At 47.4% G+C, this 18,218-nt stretch overlaps 6 protein-coding genes across 6 annotated transcripts, besides 11 other annotated features; all 6 read right to left on the bottom strand.

The window, feature by feature from the left end:
- Positions 1-4,616: part of a sequence feature (sequence corresponds to BAC RPCI93-1J15) that runs on past the window's edge.
- Positions 217-2,085, bottom strand: Tb927.3.1570 (protein kinase, putative; the record flags this gene model as incomplete). Its single annotated transcript, XM_838658.1, has 1 exon — positions 217-2,085. One exon carries the CDS (start codon positions 2,083-2,085, stop codon positions 217-219), a length of 1,869 nt encoding a protein of 622 aa, XP_843751.1.
- On the bottom strand, positions 2,418-4,058 carry Tb927.3.1580 (hypothetical protein, conserved; the record flags this gene model as incomplete). Its single annotated transcript, XM_838659.1, has 1 exon — positions 2,418-4,058. One exon carries the CDS (start codon positions 4,056-4,058, stop codon positions 2,418-2,420), a length of 1,641 nt encoding a protein of 546 aa, XP_843752.1.
- Positions 4,617-18,218: part of a sequence feature (sequence corresponds to BAC RPCI93-30P12) that runs on past the window's edge.
- Tb927.3.1590 (hypothetical protein, conserved) lies at positions 4,773-6,779 on the bottom strand (the record flags this gene model as incomplete). Its single annotated transcript, XM_838660.1, has 1 exon — positions 4,773-6,779. One exon carries the CDS (start codon positions 6,777-6,779, stop codon positions 4,773-4,775), a length of 2,007 nt encoding a protein of 668 aa, XP_843753.1.
- Tb927.3.1600 (hypothetical protein, conserved) lies at positions 7,308-7,616 on the bottom strand (the record flags this gene model as incomplete). Its single annotated transcript, XM_838661.1, has 1 exon — positions 7,308-7,616. One exon carries the CDS (start codon positions 7,614-7,616, stop codon positions 7,308-7,310), a length of 309 nt encoding a protein of 102 aa, XP_843754.1.
- Positions 7,622-7,645: a sequence feature (AT_rich).
- Positions 8,250-8,316: a microsatellite.
- Positions 8,746-8,805: a microsatellite.
- Positions 9,109-9,179: a microsatellite.
- Positions 9,333-11,312, bottom strand: Tb927.3.1610 (protein kinase, putative; the record flags this gene model as incomplete). Its single annotated transcript, XM_838662.1, has 1 exon — positions 9,333-11,312. The coding sequence occupies one exon, from the start codon at positions 11,310-11,312 to the stop codon at positions 9,333-9,335; it is 1,980 nt and encodes a 659-aa protein (XP_843755.1).
- Positions 11,736-11,771: a microsatellite.
- Positions 11,771-11,792: a microsatellite.
- Tb927.3.1620 (hypothetical protein, conserved) lies at positions 12,699-17,594 on the bottom strand (the record flags this gene model as incomplete). Its single annotated transcript, XM_838663.1, has 1 exon — positions 12,699-17,594. One exon carries the CDS (start codon positions 17,592-17,594, stop codon positions 12,699-12,701), a length of 4,896 nt encoding a protein of 1,631 aa, XP_843756.1.
- Positions 17,790-17,829: a microsatellite.
- Positions 17,829-17,856: a microsatellite.
- Positions 18,094-18,186: a sequence feature (A-rich).

The raw sequence follows: 18,218 nt of genomic DNA on the forward strand, positions 1-18,218 counted from the left end.
AGGTTCTGGAATGATATGTGGTGCAGCAGCATCCTGGCTGCGACATAATGCGCTGAGGAGAGCGCCATGAGTTGGTTGTGTCCAGTGGCACAAAAGAGGTATCGTATGTTTGTACACACTTTAGAAAACAACAACAACAACAAAATTCATTAAACTGGGAATGGAAATTAACTTCCGTAATAACAATCCAATTGGATTCTCCCTTTTGTTTCCCTTTCACTCGTACACAATCTTTACGTAGTCAGTTTGCACACCACATTCTACCATCAGTGGTTTCTGCATCCCTTGCGCCCCCTCTGTTGTCTCTCCATGTGACCCACGAGTTTCATATTGAAGCATTAGGGGGACTTCCGCTTTAGGCAAAAATAATGGCAGTGGCTCATTTCCAACTTCGCTATCCAAACAAGGTGTTGGCTTCCTCTCTTCTAGTTCACCCTTTGCGGTGTTATTTGCGACCCAATTAACTCGAAGTTGTCTGGCTTGCGAGTCTTTCCCTTCACGAGGTGTCAGCAGCGGTGTTGTCAGAACAGCGGATGGTCGCCGACGTTTCGGAAGCGTGGCTGCAGTAGGTAATATATCGGTAAAAAGACTTGCCTTCTTGAAACTACGCTGAATTGTTCGCACTACAGTCGATTCTAACAATTCCTCACATGTGGGTCGCTTCGCTGGGTTACGATGAAGCATGAGGCGCATTAGTTGAATCATCTCTGGAGGGCGAGCGTAGTGGGAACGGTTCTCCACTTCCAATACAACTTCACCATTAGACAAGCGCAGCGGCAGCGTACCGTCGAAGGCAAGATAGTGTAATATCATTCCGAGTGACCACACATCTGTTGCTTTTGTGTGCGAATATATATATGACTCTTTCGTGCCCGGCACACACTCAAATAACTCTGGTGCCATGTACTCTACGGTTCCCGTTCCTCCCGTGCGTTCATATGACACCTCAGAAAGTAAAGTTGCAGTGCCAAAGTCGCTAACAAGAACACGTGGGACCTCCTCCGACCGACCTGTCAGCAGTAAATTTTGTGGCTTGAGGTCCCGATGGATGATGTTCTTTCGATGCAAATGCGCTGTCCCCGCAACGGCACTCAAAAAGAAGTACCATACGGCGATTGTTGGCAGAGCCGATCCGTGCCGCTCAAGGTACGAGTCAAGGGAACCTATAGTGGCATATTCCATAAGAATAAAAAGGCATCTTACGGGTGGCCCAAAATCAGCTATTTGCGCGGTATCTACCCAGCTATGCTTATACTCCACCATGTTTGGGTGTTGTTTCACTTCCTCGAGAATACGCACCTCACTGAGTACTTTGTGCAAGTAACTGGTATTGTCTCCTACGGGAATTTTCTTTAAAGCAAAGTACCCCAACCCCACGCCTTCCATAACATGCTGACACAGATACACTCCACCAAAGGTTCCGCTTCCTAGTTTTTGTATTTCTCTAAAGTAACGCTTATAATACCCCCAGTCACCGCTGGTATTATCACCGCGTGGAGGAGACGTTTCAGGTCCGCCGCCCCTTCTGCTGTTTTCATCTAACGCCGACGAAAACACCGCTGTTGCTCCATGTGCCTCATCGGGTAGTTCCCACGTGTCTTCTTCTTCTTCTGTAACTCCCATTTTTCCTCTTATTTCATCTTCCGGGACATATTTCTTCAAACCCTGTTCAGCCAACCGTTGCTGGAATTTAGCTTCAAGTGATGGACTGTCACATATGGAAAGCGGCCGACGAGTAACAGTCGCAGCAAGTGCACGGAAGTATTGTGGAGTTAGTTGTCTCTCCCCCACCGTTGGCGGTGCATCATCCATCTGATTTTCAGCGAGAGGCCGATGACATGTTGGGCAAACCGTGGGCACGGACAAGGGACCAAATGATGATTGACAAGAATTATAAAGGAATGGATCATTTTGTTTCATTGCTAATTTAAGCTCAAACTGTGGTGGAACTATGGCAAGCTCACCACATCCCGGAGAGTTACTGCGAACCAAAACTCCTCTGCTGTTGCTCCTGCTTCTGATACAAGGGCTAATGGAACCTTCACTCATAGTGGGTGTGCCATACCCCTCCCAATGGCCACTCATACGCAGCTGTGAATGGTTCTACAGAAAAGGTGGTGAAAACGGAATGACAAGAAGATGTATCCCAATTTCAGTTTTTCAGTAATATTTCTCGCTTGTTTGAACTGCCTAACTTTGTCCCTATTATATCTACTTCGCGCATTGCATTTGGCATGCAAAATGAAAAAAAAACGAGTATGTTATTTCTCTCTGAACAGGTTCAAACACGATTTTTCTTTTTTTTCGCAAGGAAACGAATGGGAAAGCTTTAGCGACTTTCGATGCGACGGTTGGGAACCCCCTTACAACACTTATTGAATTGCAGTCTCCCCACCCCGCCATGTTAATGACTTTCATCACATGAAAGATGTAGCCAAGCTCATAGCCTTTGCCAGCGCAGTCATCTGAGCAAAGTAGTTAATCGTCCGTGCTTCCATTCCATATGGACAGTCCTCCACTTCTACGTCGGTACTTATACTCCTGTCTTCACATTTATTTTTTGCTCCATCATCTTCACCGCGTCCGCCACGTATGAATTGTTCCATAAGTGATAGCGGTATCATCTTCGTAATAGTGCACAATTCACGTGTACGAACGTCGCCGAACGAGCGCTCGCTATCGACGGCACTGCGGCCGTGCGAAGGCGAAACCTCAGGATTGTGTAACACATGCGCAATAACCCACTCATCTGTATCCTCCACATACACTAATCGCCTTTGCACCCCAAATTTGTATCCTTTTCTCTTGCCTTGGTCAAGAGCCCATGTGATCCTCTCGTCAGCAGCAGATGCACTCTGCCACTGCATAACAAATCCAACAACCGCATGATTAATCCGATACGGTGGCAATTCAGTCAAAAGCTGCAGCAACTCTTCACCTTCCTCTTTCAGTAAGCATAGGCAGGGTCCTTTTGCGGTTTCAACCACAGTGGCTGCCGGAAGAATCACGCTACTATGTGTCAGATCAGCACCAGTTTCAAATTCCTCAGATAATTCTTCCTCCTCCTCACCGAAAAGAAAAGGAGTTGCAATAAATATGTACGACTCTTCTTGCACGAGAGAGATGTTTCCGGAGCCTTCCGCGCCTCGTTCCTTCGTCAACATAACCCGCAACTCGCAGGCAAGCAGCAGCCGCGCGAGAATCAACTCCACAGTTTCCACACTCCTCGTTCCACTACGATTCGGTCGTTGCTCCACAGTCTCACATGATGTGCATTCATCCTCTTCTTCGAGGAAAGTTGCCAGTGGCGCCATTTGATCACATGCCGCGCAGTACGACACAACAACAGGACATGCAGCCGACCCTGCAGACGCAATAAAGCACGTGTGCCGCCCCTCACGATCCGCAGAACATTCAAGAAGCTCCTGCCGTGCCTCTGGCAGAGTGGCGGCCCCTTCCTCCAAAAAGTTTAGATATGCATTACGCCTATTCATATGTTCTGTGAAGTGACCCTGTACGCAATGGCGAAGGTCTGCTGCCTGTACATAGGGTTGACCTTGGCTGTTAGTATCCGTATCCGCACCAGTATCGCCGGTTTGCAGGCAGAAAAGGCAATGCACATGTGGTGGTCCTTGAAGTTTCTCTCCAACTGCTTTGCAGGCAACTGTCGGAAGCGATTTGGGATTCCCAATCGCCTTCATCGCTCCCTCACGTACAAAGTGAACACACAAAGGTGGGTTGCAAAGGAAACTGGACGTGACATTCGACTGAGAAACATCGTCACTGTTGCTCTCGTTCTGAACAAGTTGATCAAGTAGGCAACTAATGTCATCATTAGGACTTATTTCTGCTTCCACAGCTGTGCCTTCCGTTTCACTACCTTCACTACCCACTGGTAAATTGAAGTAGTGGTCAACGTTCTTTATTCCGAGCTTTTCCCCCAAATGATATGTGAGTTGAATGTATTGCCTTCCCGTCATGTATGTTCTTGCTTCCAGCGGTGTATCCAATACACCAAAAGGATCGATAACATTCAACGACTCAGGGACCGTTTCCATATGAAATGATGTGCTTCGGTTCCACTTCGCTACCTTATCACAGGATGCTGCTAACTTTAAATAGTAGCAACCCGAAGCGGACACTTTAGTGGAGAAAGAAATGCACCGCCACACTCAATTAACATTGGGGGACGGAGAAAAAAGGAAGTTTATTGCAACAAAACAAATGCTTCCGTTTATATACTAATCAACCCTGTTCCCTTAAATCGTTATTTTAATTACTATTTCAAACATTATCCAAGTTGGCATGTTCACTCATTACACCTTTTCTCTCACAACACCCACCGTTAGGCGAGGGATGTATTTTTGATCCAAAACACACCGTTGCAGAGGCAATTGAAAAAAGGTTAATGCATTGTATTGCTGCTAGTTTGCTTTTGCGGGGGACACGGACACACATTTGCGGTAAATGGTACTACTCGACTCCGTCTCCAACTCTTCCTTTAACTCAAAACAATAACGCAATATCATATAGGAAGCCACTAGATCAAAACAGCAGTGACGCACGTAATCCCCGCTAGGAGAAATTACAATGTACCACTTTTCCCGGATGCAGCCAATGAACAGATTTATACACAAATCCATACATACGCACAAACACACAATCACGTACACAAATAAATAAGAGACCTGTGTACGCACGTGTGTGCGTGTGAGCGCATAGTGGACCAATAAATATTATCATGGAGACAGTGCACACATCTCTTTATCCTTTCATCTTTTCGCAGTAACGGTCCGGAGTGTACGCAAACGATTGAGGGCAGCACCAATCTCTATGTGCCTTGTTGCTGAGGTGAACCCTCGAGGTAGATAACATGAGGGTGTTCGCAGTTCAAGTCGCTTGTCATGCTGGTGACTGCAGCATCCAGCGATCATAGAGGAGAAATTAGAGTTAAACTTTCCTCTTTGAATCTCGCACACGCCACCTGGAGAAGGTAATTGTGTTAGCGCACCACCCTTTGTCGTCATTTCAGGCACAATCCGCGGTTCCCCGTCGTACAGCAACGCGAGGCACTGAGCTATTGCATTTACTTGCCCCTCCTCAACAATCTGTTCCACCATCGAAAGGTCAATAGTTTCCTCCGAGAATCGGATAGATTCTGTACCAATGCCACTCACTTTGGTTCCTTCCCTGCCACGTCGACGGCGCACTGTTGTGAAGGAGCCGTCAGGATCAAAACACCGGTTCACGTCCGGTATGAACACGGAGGCGGTGTCTCCTGGAGGGTTTAGTGCCGGCAACGAGGAATTTGAGGCAATTTCTTTCGCTTCCTTTGTGCAATCAGAGATCTGGTAGGCATTCATGACGAGCACAACACGTGCCTGTGGAAAATACTGTCCGGATCCGCCAATAACCATGATGGAGGAAACCCCGTGATTCTGTGAGAGATCTGCTACGCGCTCCACGAAAGGCGTAATGGGTTCCTGGGCCCGCGGAACAAGCATTTGCATCAGCGCATCACGGTACATTAGATTAGTGGCACAGGTGTCTTCGTCGAGTAATAGTAACTGCGAACCCAACTCCAAAGCCTCCATGATGTTAGCTGCTTGACTTGTGCTCCCACTGGCGTCGGCTGTTACGAAGAAATTAGTGGTCTTCCCAAAAGGAAGATTGTTGATGAAGGGTGAAATATCCACGCCGTGAACCGAGCGCCTGTCCTCCGCACGGATTTTAACAGCTGTTGGGTCCACCACAACATAGGTCCGACCGTCATCAGGCACGTGGTTATATATTCCCACCTCCAGAGCGCGCAGAAGCGTTGACTTGCCGTGAAAACCGCCACCCGCTATGAGGGTAAGCCCCGGTGGGAGGCCCATGCCAGTGATTGTTTTGCCACTGTGTGGTAGGGTGAATGAGCACTCAAGTGATTTGGGTGATTGAAATGGCACCGCATTATCTCGCAACGGCTTGTCGCTGTTACCGGCATCACGCGGAAGAATCGCACCGTTTGCAACGAAGGCAACATACCCGGCGCCCAGAAGGTTGGAGCGAAGTACCTCTTGGTCATGTACGCATATGACGTGTTGGTGGAGATCTTCTTCGTTCAGCCCGACGACGCATTGTTCAAGGAGCGGGACGAGTTCATTGTAAAATATGTCGATAGCACCATGCCCATCAATACGTCGACCATGCCCCGGTAGCTTTACACGAGCAAATATCTCGATTTCTGCCTGCATACCGCTTTTCTGTTGATGCGCCTTGACAAGGCCAACGGTGCTACGCTCCAGCACGTGCTGCGATGGTCGAAGCACCTGCACAGCCCCACTCGTGCGGCGCGGTATACCGTTACGATACCCAGCATGGAAGGAACGAAGAATAAAATCTTCGGCGGCAACGCGTCGGCACGGGTTCGCCGCCGCCAAATCTGTGGTTTGTAGCACCTTCTCTAAAGAAAATGTGCACGGGCACACCAAGCGCACCTGACTGCCAGGGGCAAAAGGATCAGACTGGATGGACAAAAATGTGCATCTCACATTTTCGGAAATTTGGTACGTCTCATTTGTGAGGGAGCGCAGTTCACCGTAATTGCGTCCCTCTACTGAATGAAAGAAATCCATTAGTGGTGAGAACCCTGTGGAACCGGAGGAAATGGCAGCTCCCTCATTATTTGAAGGCATGTGGCCACCGCGTTCCATTGGCGCATTGTTATGCCAATGGGAGTGTCCCCTTCCGCCACCTCTACCGCCACGGTAATGCCCGCCGTAGCCACGATGGTACATGAATGTGGTTGAATGATTGATCGAGAGCGCGCTTCACTAAGCCTGGGGCTAAGCACTTTTCGGTGTGTCACAAAGCAAAAAAGAAAAAAAAAGGTACCGGAAAGAAAATAAATCGTATAAATGCGCAAACAGGGGGCCTTCACTTGTGTCCTGTGTCACCGTTTCGATACCCTTCGCTCCCCAGTAACAACTTCCTTTTCCCCTTCTCTCTCTCTCTGACACACAAACACACAAAACCAAACCGAGGTAGACAAAACAACGACAAGAGCCATTTATATCATCTTCGCCCGTTCTCTTTCAGCATCCCTTCATGCTTTGCGCGCTTAAGGGCCTCTACCGTCACGGCGTAACTGCAGCATCTCCAAAAATTAAAAGGTCAGGGCAAGTTATGCGGCACCTCAGGGATTACATAAAAGTACGGGAGCTTTCGCCGAACGCTTTCGCCGAAAACACAAGTTCATATAATGTACAGTCATAGAAACATATGTGTAGGCCAAACGTTGAAGGCAAAATGCTTAACGACGTTTACTATTCGTTCTCCGACAAAACTTCTTTCATCCAACGATACGGCATATCTCCTTTCTTAATCTTTTCTTCAAATTCCTTCCGAATGGTACATGAGAGGTCCAAACCGTTGTGAATTTTATTCACGCAGCGGTCAAGACACGCCTTTTCACCAGGGTGATAAGGAATGGAGTCTTCTCCGTAATGCGTAATGCAGCGGCGCATGCAATAATTAAATCCTTCGTTGGAAATTAACTGTTGTCGCTCCGCCAACACAACAACGTCGCGTTGGGCCATACCTGCAAGTTGCGGATTCGTTTGAGGTGGCTGCATATCTGTATTTTTTATATTTAAAAAAAAATGTGCTCAGAACTGTAACTAATTCAACCCGTGTCCCTAGAAGTATATAAAAGAAATGTGCGAGAGAGGGTTGTTTTTACAACTTTCCCCTCACGTCAACTGCTGCAACGGTCCAACTTCCTTCACTCTCGGGCAACAAATGGGCCAATTAAACAAATGTAAACAACACCTAAAGAAACACGCCAAAGATAAATTTGCCCGTGAGCCGCCGTACACGAGCAACTGCAACAATAAGTTATGAAAGTGATATGGGTTTAAAAGAAGTATAGTAAAGCAAGAGATAGGATTTGTAACGGCAGCAGAAGTAATGATAAATAATAACATCAGCAGCGGAAATGACAGCAGTATTGACAACAATATTATGACAAGGGAAATAATAATAAATATGTCACGAAAAAAGAAAAACAACAGTCCTACAACAACTAAACAATATGATGAAAGGGTTTGAGGGGGTTCACCAAAGGTAATAAAGGTCATCAAATGAAGTTCTACCCTGTTTTGAGTGGCCAAAGAGCCTTCACCCTATCACTTGATATTCGGTACGCGTCGGTATGGGGTCAGAAATAAATAAATGAATAAACAAGCACTAACAATAAGTTAAATCACAGAGGGAGTAGAGGAAAAAAAAGAGAGAGAAAGAGAGAGAGAGAGAGAGAGAGAGAGATAGAGAGAGCAATCCGTGTCGCTTTATCACTTTCCCTCTTTTTTCTTACCGCAACAAAAAGGCGTCATAAATCCGCAACAGGACGCTCACAAAGAGTAAAAGGAAAAAACACATAAACACACACAAGCATACAAGCGAGCAAACAGGTACAGAAGGGCAAAAAGAAAAAGATGCAGTGCCGCTTCCACCCACGCGTATATGTTAGCCAAAGAGAGGAAATAAAACCGATGTTGTTTTGGAGAGTCGCATAGGTGAAAAAGAAAACAAATTATCGGTAATATTGTGTACAAAGAGAAAGTCAAACTAATTACAAATTTGTCTTTTCGTGTCATTTCGTGACGCTCCGTTTCACTTACCCGATTCCCACTGCATCCACCGTTATCTTTTTTTTGTTTCACCTCTTCCTTAAACCTAATATTGACACATGTGTATACCTTAATATATTTATATGTATATATTAACATATATATATATATATATATATATATACATACATATTTGTGAGGCATATATGGATGACATCTCATGGGATGCCGTGCTCGGAGTGTCTTACAAATATGCAGCAAAAACGGAAGAAAAGTCGAAAGAGGAAACGAAGCAGTCACGAAGGTAAATAAAAATAAAAAGAAGAGCAAGCAACGGTCCCTCTTTTATTGGGAAGCCACAAAACACGCCGACACCCCCCCCCAAAAAAAAGCAACAACTTCAATCAACGGAAATCCTCATTTCGTCCTGAAGTGGCGGCGCGACAGAGACCAAAGACGGTAACAAACGAAAGTGGACGAAGAGCTCGACAAAAAAATATATACACGTTTACATATATATATATATATATATATGAATATATATGAACATACATATACAAACATACAAACAAACCCACTGGATTAATTCTGTAGTGACACAACTACCATGTGCTCACTTTTATATCCTCTTCTTTATCCTTTACAAACATGCTGATACAATAATTCGCCTCTTGCCGCTGCAAGTGCGCGACAGTTATTCGGTATTCCCCCCTCCCTGTACTAAACAGGTGAAGTAAAAAAAGGATGACTCAGCGCTTCCTCTGCCGTTATTCGCCTAAGCGGATCGTAGTCCAACATGCGTTCACAAAGATCAAGTAGTTTTGGAAAGGGCCCCAGAACCTCTCGGAGTTTTGGACGTGAGGCCACATAATAAATATCTTCTATTGTATCATTGTATCGACTCTGCTGAGATGATGATGCTGACGATGGAGGTGTTATACAATCGTTCGGATCTGGCCATGCCAATTTCATGGTGTGTTTATCAAAGAATTTATCAAAGCGAGACCCTAGAGAAAATACACGCTCCACGATAGTCTTGTTCAAAACTTCATTATTTCTTCCCTGATCCCCTTTGTTCGATATTGCCCCCTCAACGGAGTCAAACGGGCCAATGATATGCTGCAGTAGCGCCAAGTGCTCAATATCACAGCGCGGCATAAACATACAGCTTCCAGTCACTAACTCCGGAATCATGCAACCAAGAGACCACATATCTGCAGAAGTTGTCCATCCAAGTCCAAGTAACACTTCTACGCTTCGATAATGTGTGGTGTGAATGCGGTGATAAAAGGCGGGTGTCACATTGTCCAATTTACTCACGGCAGTGCACTTGGAGAGAAACTCTGCGGAACCGACATCAATAACACGTACCGTATTAACAGCAGGAAGTGGAACGTCCACCTCTGCGAGCACCTCCTCTTGAATTGTCGGCTGTGCCGTTTCATAAGCCCTGCTTGAGTGCACATCTCCTTCATCGGGTGATTCGTATTTGTATTCAAACTTCTTAATCTTCATCCGGGTTGGAAGTGTGTCACTATATTCAAAAAGAACATTTTCCGGCTTCAGGTCGGTGTGCACAATACCCCGCTGGTGCGCGTGACGCAGGAAAAGAAGGATATTATATACGACTGCACGAACCAACTCCAGCGGCATCCCTCTGTGAGTAACCTCAACCGACCTCTCCGACATCCCCCGGAGTTTCTCGAGAGCTCCAGTCCTGCAATCATCACTACCACTACTTCTGCTGCATGTACCGGAGCCGCTCTCACTTTGTTTTCCTTCCAACCCCTTTCCAACGGATCTGTTGAGTTCCTTACGAATGCAGGCAAGTACCTCTAACAATGAAACACCAAGCACGGGGAGTACAATCGCGTGGTGGTTATAGTGCGGTATGAACTCTACAGGAGGATTAAAGCGTCCTATTTTCCCTTGGTATGAAGTGGCGGCAGTCGCACACATATGCCTTAAATCTTCCAACAAACACTTTTCTGCCGTCCTGCCACTTCTCCTGCGTGCACTTACAGCACTGTAAGTCCGTTCGCTACTACTGCTCCTTCCCATGCGCCGCCTCCCGCAGCTCTCCCCGGCGGGACGACTCAGGGCAAGAAGTACTTTTATCTCATCCAAGCACGCGCGTCTGTACGTCCCCTCATCCCGAAATATTTTTAGCGCGTAGAGTTCACCGGTGCCGCGTTTACTACAGAGGGCCACCTTAGAAAAAGTTCCCTCACCAAGCGCCCGTATGAAAAAGTATTTTCCGTAAAGAACTAAATTTGGAGTGTGTCCTTCCAGCCTCGGCAGCGGCGAGGCCTCCAAGGGCACAAGCGGGGGTAGCCTCCTGACCATCTGGTGCCTCTCTTGGCCTTGTGACGAGACAATGCCATAATCCACACAAATGAATGGTTCCTCATCATATTTAAACCGCTCCGCGTATTCCTCGGTGAATTTTGGGTAATGCTTGTCCCGTGTTGATGTGGAACGGGAGCTGGAACTCCCACTGGAAGTGGAAGAGTGTGAACTGTATGAAGATGGGCTTGAGGATTCCGAGTTGGATGAACGCGTTAGATGCCGGGCCCTGCTATTACTGTCAAACCGCCAGTCCCTCCCTCCACTGCTGGTGTCACTGTCCCTATAACTTTCGTGCTCCTCATCACGCCGTCGTTTGTTGCAACCATCGTCGCATCTTCGCGTTGGTTGCATCCACTCTTCCAAGTGGATACGTGGATGGGCGCGTATACAAATATATATATATGCTTGAAATGTACACGCGCAAACAGTTAATGTTCCACCGAATTCAACTAATTCAATTTCCTTTCAACCACTATTGTTGATCTTATACGCAACCAACTGTAAAGCAGTGCAAGGCGGGGGGAATAAAATGGTGCCCCTACGTGAGGAGGCACGGTGCCCGGCAGTCTCACGCACGAGCTGCTGTGCTTAACCAAGCCACCAACCGTAAGGGGCGGACTGATACCCGAGTGTGACGGAGAAAGAAATAAAGAAAGTGAAAGCACCAAGGGAGACGAAGAGCATGACAGTCAGGTGCAAGGAAACGATATAAAGCTAACAATCCACATGCAAGAACACATTCATGTATACATAAACATTTATACGTGTCTTTGCATATATATATATATATATATATATATATATATATATGTGTGTGTGTGTGTGTGTGTGCATTAGGAAAGGAGCAGTTCCAGCAGAAGTGTCTTACAATGGATACACACGTGCATACGCGTAAGAGAGATTCACCAAGGAAAAAGTGCGTAACCAAGATACGAACACATCATTTTTTTTTAGAATTTTCTTCGTGCCTTCGCACTTACGTTGGATTTGCATCGGTTTGAGTGCGGTCATATAAAGTCAAAGCTTTCAACGGTGTGAAAACACAGCGAAAGGAAAGAAGAGGGGCTGCACGAAGTAAAAAGAAAGAACAAACAAGTTGGACACCAACGCATGCGTAAGCAAAAAAACAAGCGAAATGCTGAGCAGTTTGGTGACATGCAAGAGGCACAACCTTTGCAACGGCGATAAAAAGAATGGGAAGTGACAGGAGAGGAGAAACGTAATAACGAAAACAACTAAAGAATGTGCGCCCTAGAAAACTGAGTTGGTGTCCGAGTGACGCATATGCTGGCCAATTCTCGGTCTTTCCCCCCCCCTATGGTACACGAGCTCTCACTCAGCAGGTAAAGTGGAGGGAGGGGGGAGAAATTTGCGTGAACACTCCCGCCGCATGTTCATGACGAGAGGAGCAACACTTTTCTTCCTCTCCTCCTTCTCCATTACTAACTTCTGTTGGCGCGTCTAGGTAAAATGGAGGAAAAGCAAGGTACAGAAGGAAAAAGGAAGGAAAACTTCAGGTGCCTTACTAGTCGACTATGGTCTTCCCACCTTCGCGCAAATTGCATTGCAGTTGAATGAGTGACACAACATCTGTGCCGTCAAGTGATTCCCCCATCCATCTTCGCTTCAGTTCCCCTTCCCACTTTATGACGTGCATACGCACCGCTCCCAACAGCCCCGTGCCAGACAAGCTTACCCTTCACATATTCATGGCGTTGACTGAGAAATCACTTCCGATCAGTTCCCCGCACCTTCACAAAGAAGGCGTGCAGCGGGGTGGTACGTAGCATGCGCAGAGTTTGGCACGCGGCCTGAGGCGGAAAGCGCAGAACGGCGATGCTCGAAACTCTTGCAAGACTCCTCGTACCTTTTCAAGTCATCACGGTACTCTTTCATACGAGCGGATGCCGCGGCGGCCGCGGCCTTCACAGCTTCCGGTGAGTATGATGCAAGAGAGACACGTGCGATAGCCGCAGCAGCATACCCAAAGACAGACGTCTGCACATCGCACCTCATGGACGCAGGAAGTTCTGTGATGTCGCTGTTACTACCAGTGTTCAATTCACCCAGGAAAGATTCCGCTTGCCGCAGAGATGTGGTTGAAGATGAGGAATAGCGAAGGGATCTTATCATCGCTGCCTCCGACATACCCGATTTCCACCTTGAGGTGTCGACACCAGCTGGGCACAACCGCAATGCCATAGCGCTCACATGGAAGGCGTTGCACTGCACCAAACCTGATTGAAAGACATACGCGGTAAACTTCACAGCGTGGTTCTCATGTGGAAGAAGGAGGAAACTGTACGATGTTTTGCCAACAAAGGTCATTAACGTTGGTGACAATAGGGAAGGTGAGTCAGACCTGTCAATGCCGGCCGCCGGCATAGTTTTCGCTTTTAGCGTAACAAGAAGTACGTGCGCGGAGAGTGAGCGACAATGCACCGTAATTGGAATGAGTGCCGCATCTGGAAGTTCCTTGGTAGACTCCACGCTATGAGGTGCCTCCACGTGGTAAAGCAAAGCCGCTTGCCGTGGATGAAGCGAACGATTCTCCACTAGAGCTTCACAAAGTTCCTCTTGCTGCAACTCATAAGCCTTGCTGCTCAGTGGCCCACCCGAGATAAGATAACTGACAGGGTCTACGAAGTGGAACAGTTGTCCACACCTGCCTGAGCCGTCTTGCAGCATCCAAGCCACTGCTACACATATGGGAGTGAAGGGTTCGCCAATGGCCACTTGTGTCACAGGGTCTACACGTGGCACCTTCTGTTGATCACCGTCTGGCCCCTTGTCTGCGTAGAAAACAAAACCATCGTTTGCAGCGATTTCACCGAGGGTTCCGGATCCGCGAATACTTGTTCGCATAAAGTAGGTGCTCATTGCCGATCCTATGACGCTGCTCGATATCTTTGACTCCACTTGAGCACACTTATCCGGGGATGGAAGGGTCACAGTGAGGGAAATGTACTCCTCTTCCGTAAATGCGGTTGGCTGGGCATCAGGAGCAGTATCAGCAACACCGTCACTACCAACAGCAGAACCTAAACCCGCCTTTCCTCTCGATAATGTAGCCTTATCTGCGACACTGAGTGGTAAACAAAACGATCCACCACTGGGCACAACCAATCCGGCGGCATCATTTTCAAGTAACGCGCCCGTGTGGATTGCCGCAACGTACCACCGCGGTCTGTGAATCGCTGTCATCCGCACAACGCGTAGCGGCTGCTCAGCGGTATCTGAAACGTTTGCCACCGTCAGTTGCAAGGCAGACGTCGCTGAGGCCAAGTTAACTGGTTCCAGAACAAATGACGAGAGGATAATCGTCCGTTTAACTGCAATGAGTCGCACAAAACGATGGAGTCGCACATACGGCACCGTGGCGTTGGACGGAGTTGGGGATATAGGAGTCGCCTTCACGTCCTGCCGACCTGGAGTCGTTGGAGGCCCTCCCAGATATCCCACAAGCAAGAAAATGTTGTTTCGACAGCGAGGAGAGGCTCCATGGCCAAGTTGGCCTCGAACTGTCAGCGAAATAGACACACTTTCTTTGGGATGTAGCACCTGGGCAACATTGAAGGTTGCCTCGGCTTCGATATTTCGCTCCAAACCAAAATCTTCAAACCACAGCACTTGTGCGTTTGTTGCGCTACGCTGAAGTGTAACGTTGTGTGCTTCCGCATGTGTGCTATTATTTGTTACCACAACGAACGTGTGAAAATACTCTCCATCCCGCAAAACAGAAGGAAGCTCGGGTTCTAACCGCATGGTAACCCACGCCTGGGGTGGTCCAACAACAATTTCTATGTTTGCGGGTGACTCCACCTCCGGTGTTGCGTTGTTCATAGCGTGCTCAAGTAACAAGCCACCACCCATACCAGCGACATATCCCCCAAGATTGTTAGAACTACTGGTGTTGCCTTCTGTGCTTGCAGCACCGCTAGCACCCTCAGTTGCAAAATAGTAATGGCCCAACGAACTCATAACCTCCCAAGCAAAACCGACTATAACATAAGTTCCCTCGGCCTGTGGAGTAAAGTTGAGTGTTATAGTCCTAGAAGCCCCCGCCGCAAACTCGATCGTCTGTGACTCAGAACTCCTACAGAGTTTTGCAGGTTCATCCCTCGAAACAAATAAAAGACACATATTTTCCACGGTAAGGTGGCTTCCAATAGGATTTCTCAGTTTGACACTAACCTGAAGTGACTCCTCTTGGTTCACCGTATAGCGACGCATGCTCTTCTTGCCACTCCCATCTCTCTTACTACTTTGTCGAAACTTCGACAATTCCGCACCCCACTGCCTTGTTCCTATCGGAGAACCCGTTAATTGGTCCTTGTAATGTGAGCGCAGTTTGTCCTCCACTTTCTGCCATTCAGTTTCCACAGCCTCGCCACCCAACTGGCACTGCTGCTGTGTCGTTATCTCATCACAATGGTACTGATTGACGCTAATTCGAACCGTATTTTCTACAATGGCAGGTACTACCATATGAGGGCAGACGCCAATTCCAAGTTCTCCCACCACCTCCTGCTGTTTCTCCAGAAAAGTCTTCAAACTGCTAAGTGCAGTTTTTGGGTTGCTGTATTTGGGAGTGCCAAGGAGAACAGCGACAGCCATCATCGCTATGGCGCGGACGGGATTCTCGAGTTGGTGATATAGTTGAGAGAGCCCCATGAAGAGATGCTCACAGATGTGCGGCCAGCTTCCGCAGCGCCCGACGCTACCATACACAAATAATGCACGCAGGTAGCAGCGTAGGGCACTTTGAAACATATCTTCGCTGCAGTACGCGTCTCCAGCAGCGATACAGTATTTCATGTAGGTACGCACGTGTGCATGCACAGGAAAATTATTAGGCAAAGATGCTTTTATTCTCATTCCTGCACATTGCGGTGGATTTAAGAAGAGTGCATTAGCCGCCAGCAATTCTTGTAAAACGGCAATCTGGAGCTTGCTACGACCGACCATACCGCGATGTTGGACATGAAGCAACAGCGCTGTCGTACGGTCCACCAAGGGTGGCGTTCGCGTCCGACAGAACTCGTATAAGAGTAATGCCACCCGCAGGGAATACACATTCATTTCACACGCATCATAATCGTTCATTGCAACCTCTAATCGGCAATCACTGTTGTTTTTTGAGGATGTTCCGCCAGCCCTCCACGGCGTTAGGCTCGAAGGCAGCAGCCGCCCCTGAAGAAAATGACATATACCGATACCTTCCTGGGCTGCTGCAATCAGCGGTTTGTTAAATGCCCTCGTTTCGACAGTAGCAAGTGCTTCTGCACGACAGAGACGGTAGAAATTTGCCGCTGCATCATAATCCGCCAACGCAAGTGAGAGATCTGCCGCCCGACGCATCTGCATCTCCAGTGATCCTGCAAGATACATCGCACGAGAGTTGCCACGTGCGGCCACCCAACTCTCTGTTTTTGATTTATTAACCTCATTCTTGTTTCGAAACCATGCTGCCATCTTTCCAAGAGTTGTCGTCCGCCTCTCATTCACTGTTGTGTTGAGAGAACGTAGCTTCCGCTCAATGAAAGTAAAAAGACACTGTGAAAGATAGTGATGCATAACGGCACGCAAGTCCCTTACATTTTCAGGACTCAAGTAACAACCAGTCACTTTCGCCGTGCCATCGGGCCACTTGCCAAACATTGCTTGAACGCGTGGGAAGAGCAATGGCTCTGCAGCAACACGACTACTGGCGCTATCGCCACCACCACCTGCACTCGCAGGTGAGCCGCTGCGGCTTTCAAGCTGCTGCGAATAACGAACGGCGCGGCACGCTGTATCAGAGGGAACATCCATGAAGGATGGATTTGCATCGGTCCATACTGACGGGTCCATATTTTTCACATTTTGTGGGTTGCTAATGGAATTTAGCTTGACAAGCGCACAGTTCGCGTGTCCCAAGCTTGACTGCACAGCAGCAAACATCCGATTGACTTCGTCCATACCAGGGCCTTCAGTCACATCATGCAACAGCAAGAAATGACTATGCATTTCCTCCTCCATACAAGGCATGTTACGCCAAATCTCTCCAATTTCCTGTCCCCTCTTTAACTCATTAAATTCCTTCAAAATACCCTCCACTCCCCCTGACGCGTTTGTACTGGCCGCATAAATAAACCCCACTGGGTGATCGGTTGTATCAAAGTGGCTACAACGCACCGAATAGACGTAATTCTGAACGAACTGTCGGTGCCAATCGGGATGTGACCGCTCCAACAGAGTCGACCCGAGTTCTGCTGACACTCGAGTGTCAGTTAATACACCACCTCCTTTCTTCATTAAACATTGCAGTGCTCGATCAAGTTGCTCTCCAAGTGCCAGTTCCACTTCCGACTGACCACAGAGCAGGTCACGAAGATGATGTAAGAGAGTCGTTTCTCCCACCTCACGTACGCATTGGGCCCGAGTCAAGCGCACTCCAAAGTTACGCACAAGAGTGGCATCTGCACGATCTGTAAGACGGGCGAAAAGATCCCCATCATACACGGCAAAAGGGCGAATCATGTTAATTAAATCCATTCCATTTCGCCGGGCCGCTTCGTCTGCGGTTCGACTGGCCAACACCACCACAACAGGGTGTCGATATCGGCTCTCCACCCATTGCCTGAGCTCCATGTGCCCTTTTCAAATATTTAATTCTTCTTCCTCCCCCTCTATAGCTTGTAAGTGTTAATGTCGCATTAAATAAATAAGTGTTTTTACACATGTGTCCGTTAACGTATGGGAAAGAATAGAGGGGGGGGGAAAAAAGCAACAAGTCTACACAAGTAAGAGCCACAAGTAGATGAAAATCAGATAGACAAACAAATGCACACGTACACAAACACACACGCACATACACACACACACATATATATATATATATATATATATGTATCTGTGTGCACTTGTTTGTCACGATCACTGAAATGGAGAGAGTTTTAAGGGGAACGAGATATTTCAAGTGTGAGGTAACAAGTAGAAAGAAACAGAGAGACAAGATACGTGCAATATGCAAGTCATTGGCATGTCTTCAGGCAAAATAAAAAAAAAGAAAGGAGCCATGAGCACACCTAGACTCCAATATCCTCCTCCAACGGGAAGGAAAGTAAAACAGAAAGCAGAAATAAAAACCAAAAAAAAAGAAAAAAAAGAAAAAAAGGGAAACAACGACAAACGAAGGAACAAGAAAAAGATATAAAGGAAAGCAAAAACAAAAAAAAGAAAACAACATAAAACCGCATTACCCAATAAAAACGT

This window comes from Trypanosoma brucei, chromosome 3 (assembly GCF_000002445.2).
Source record: "Trypanosoma brucei brucei TREU927 chromosome 3, complete sequence".
Lineage (NCBI taxonomy): Eukaryota > Euglenozoa > Kinetoplastea > Trypanosomatida > Trypanosomatidae > Trypanosoma > Trypanosoma brucei.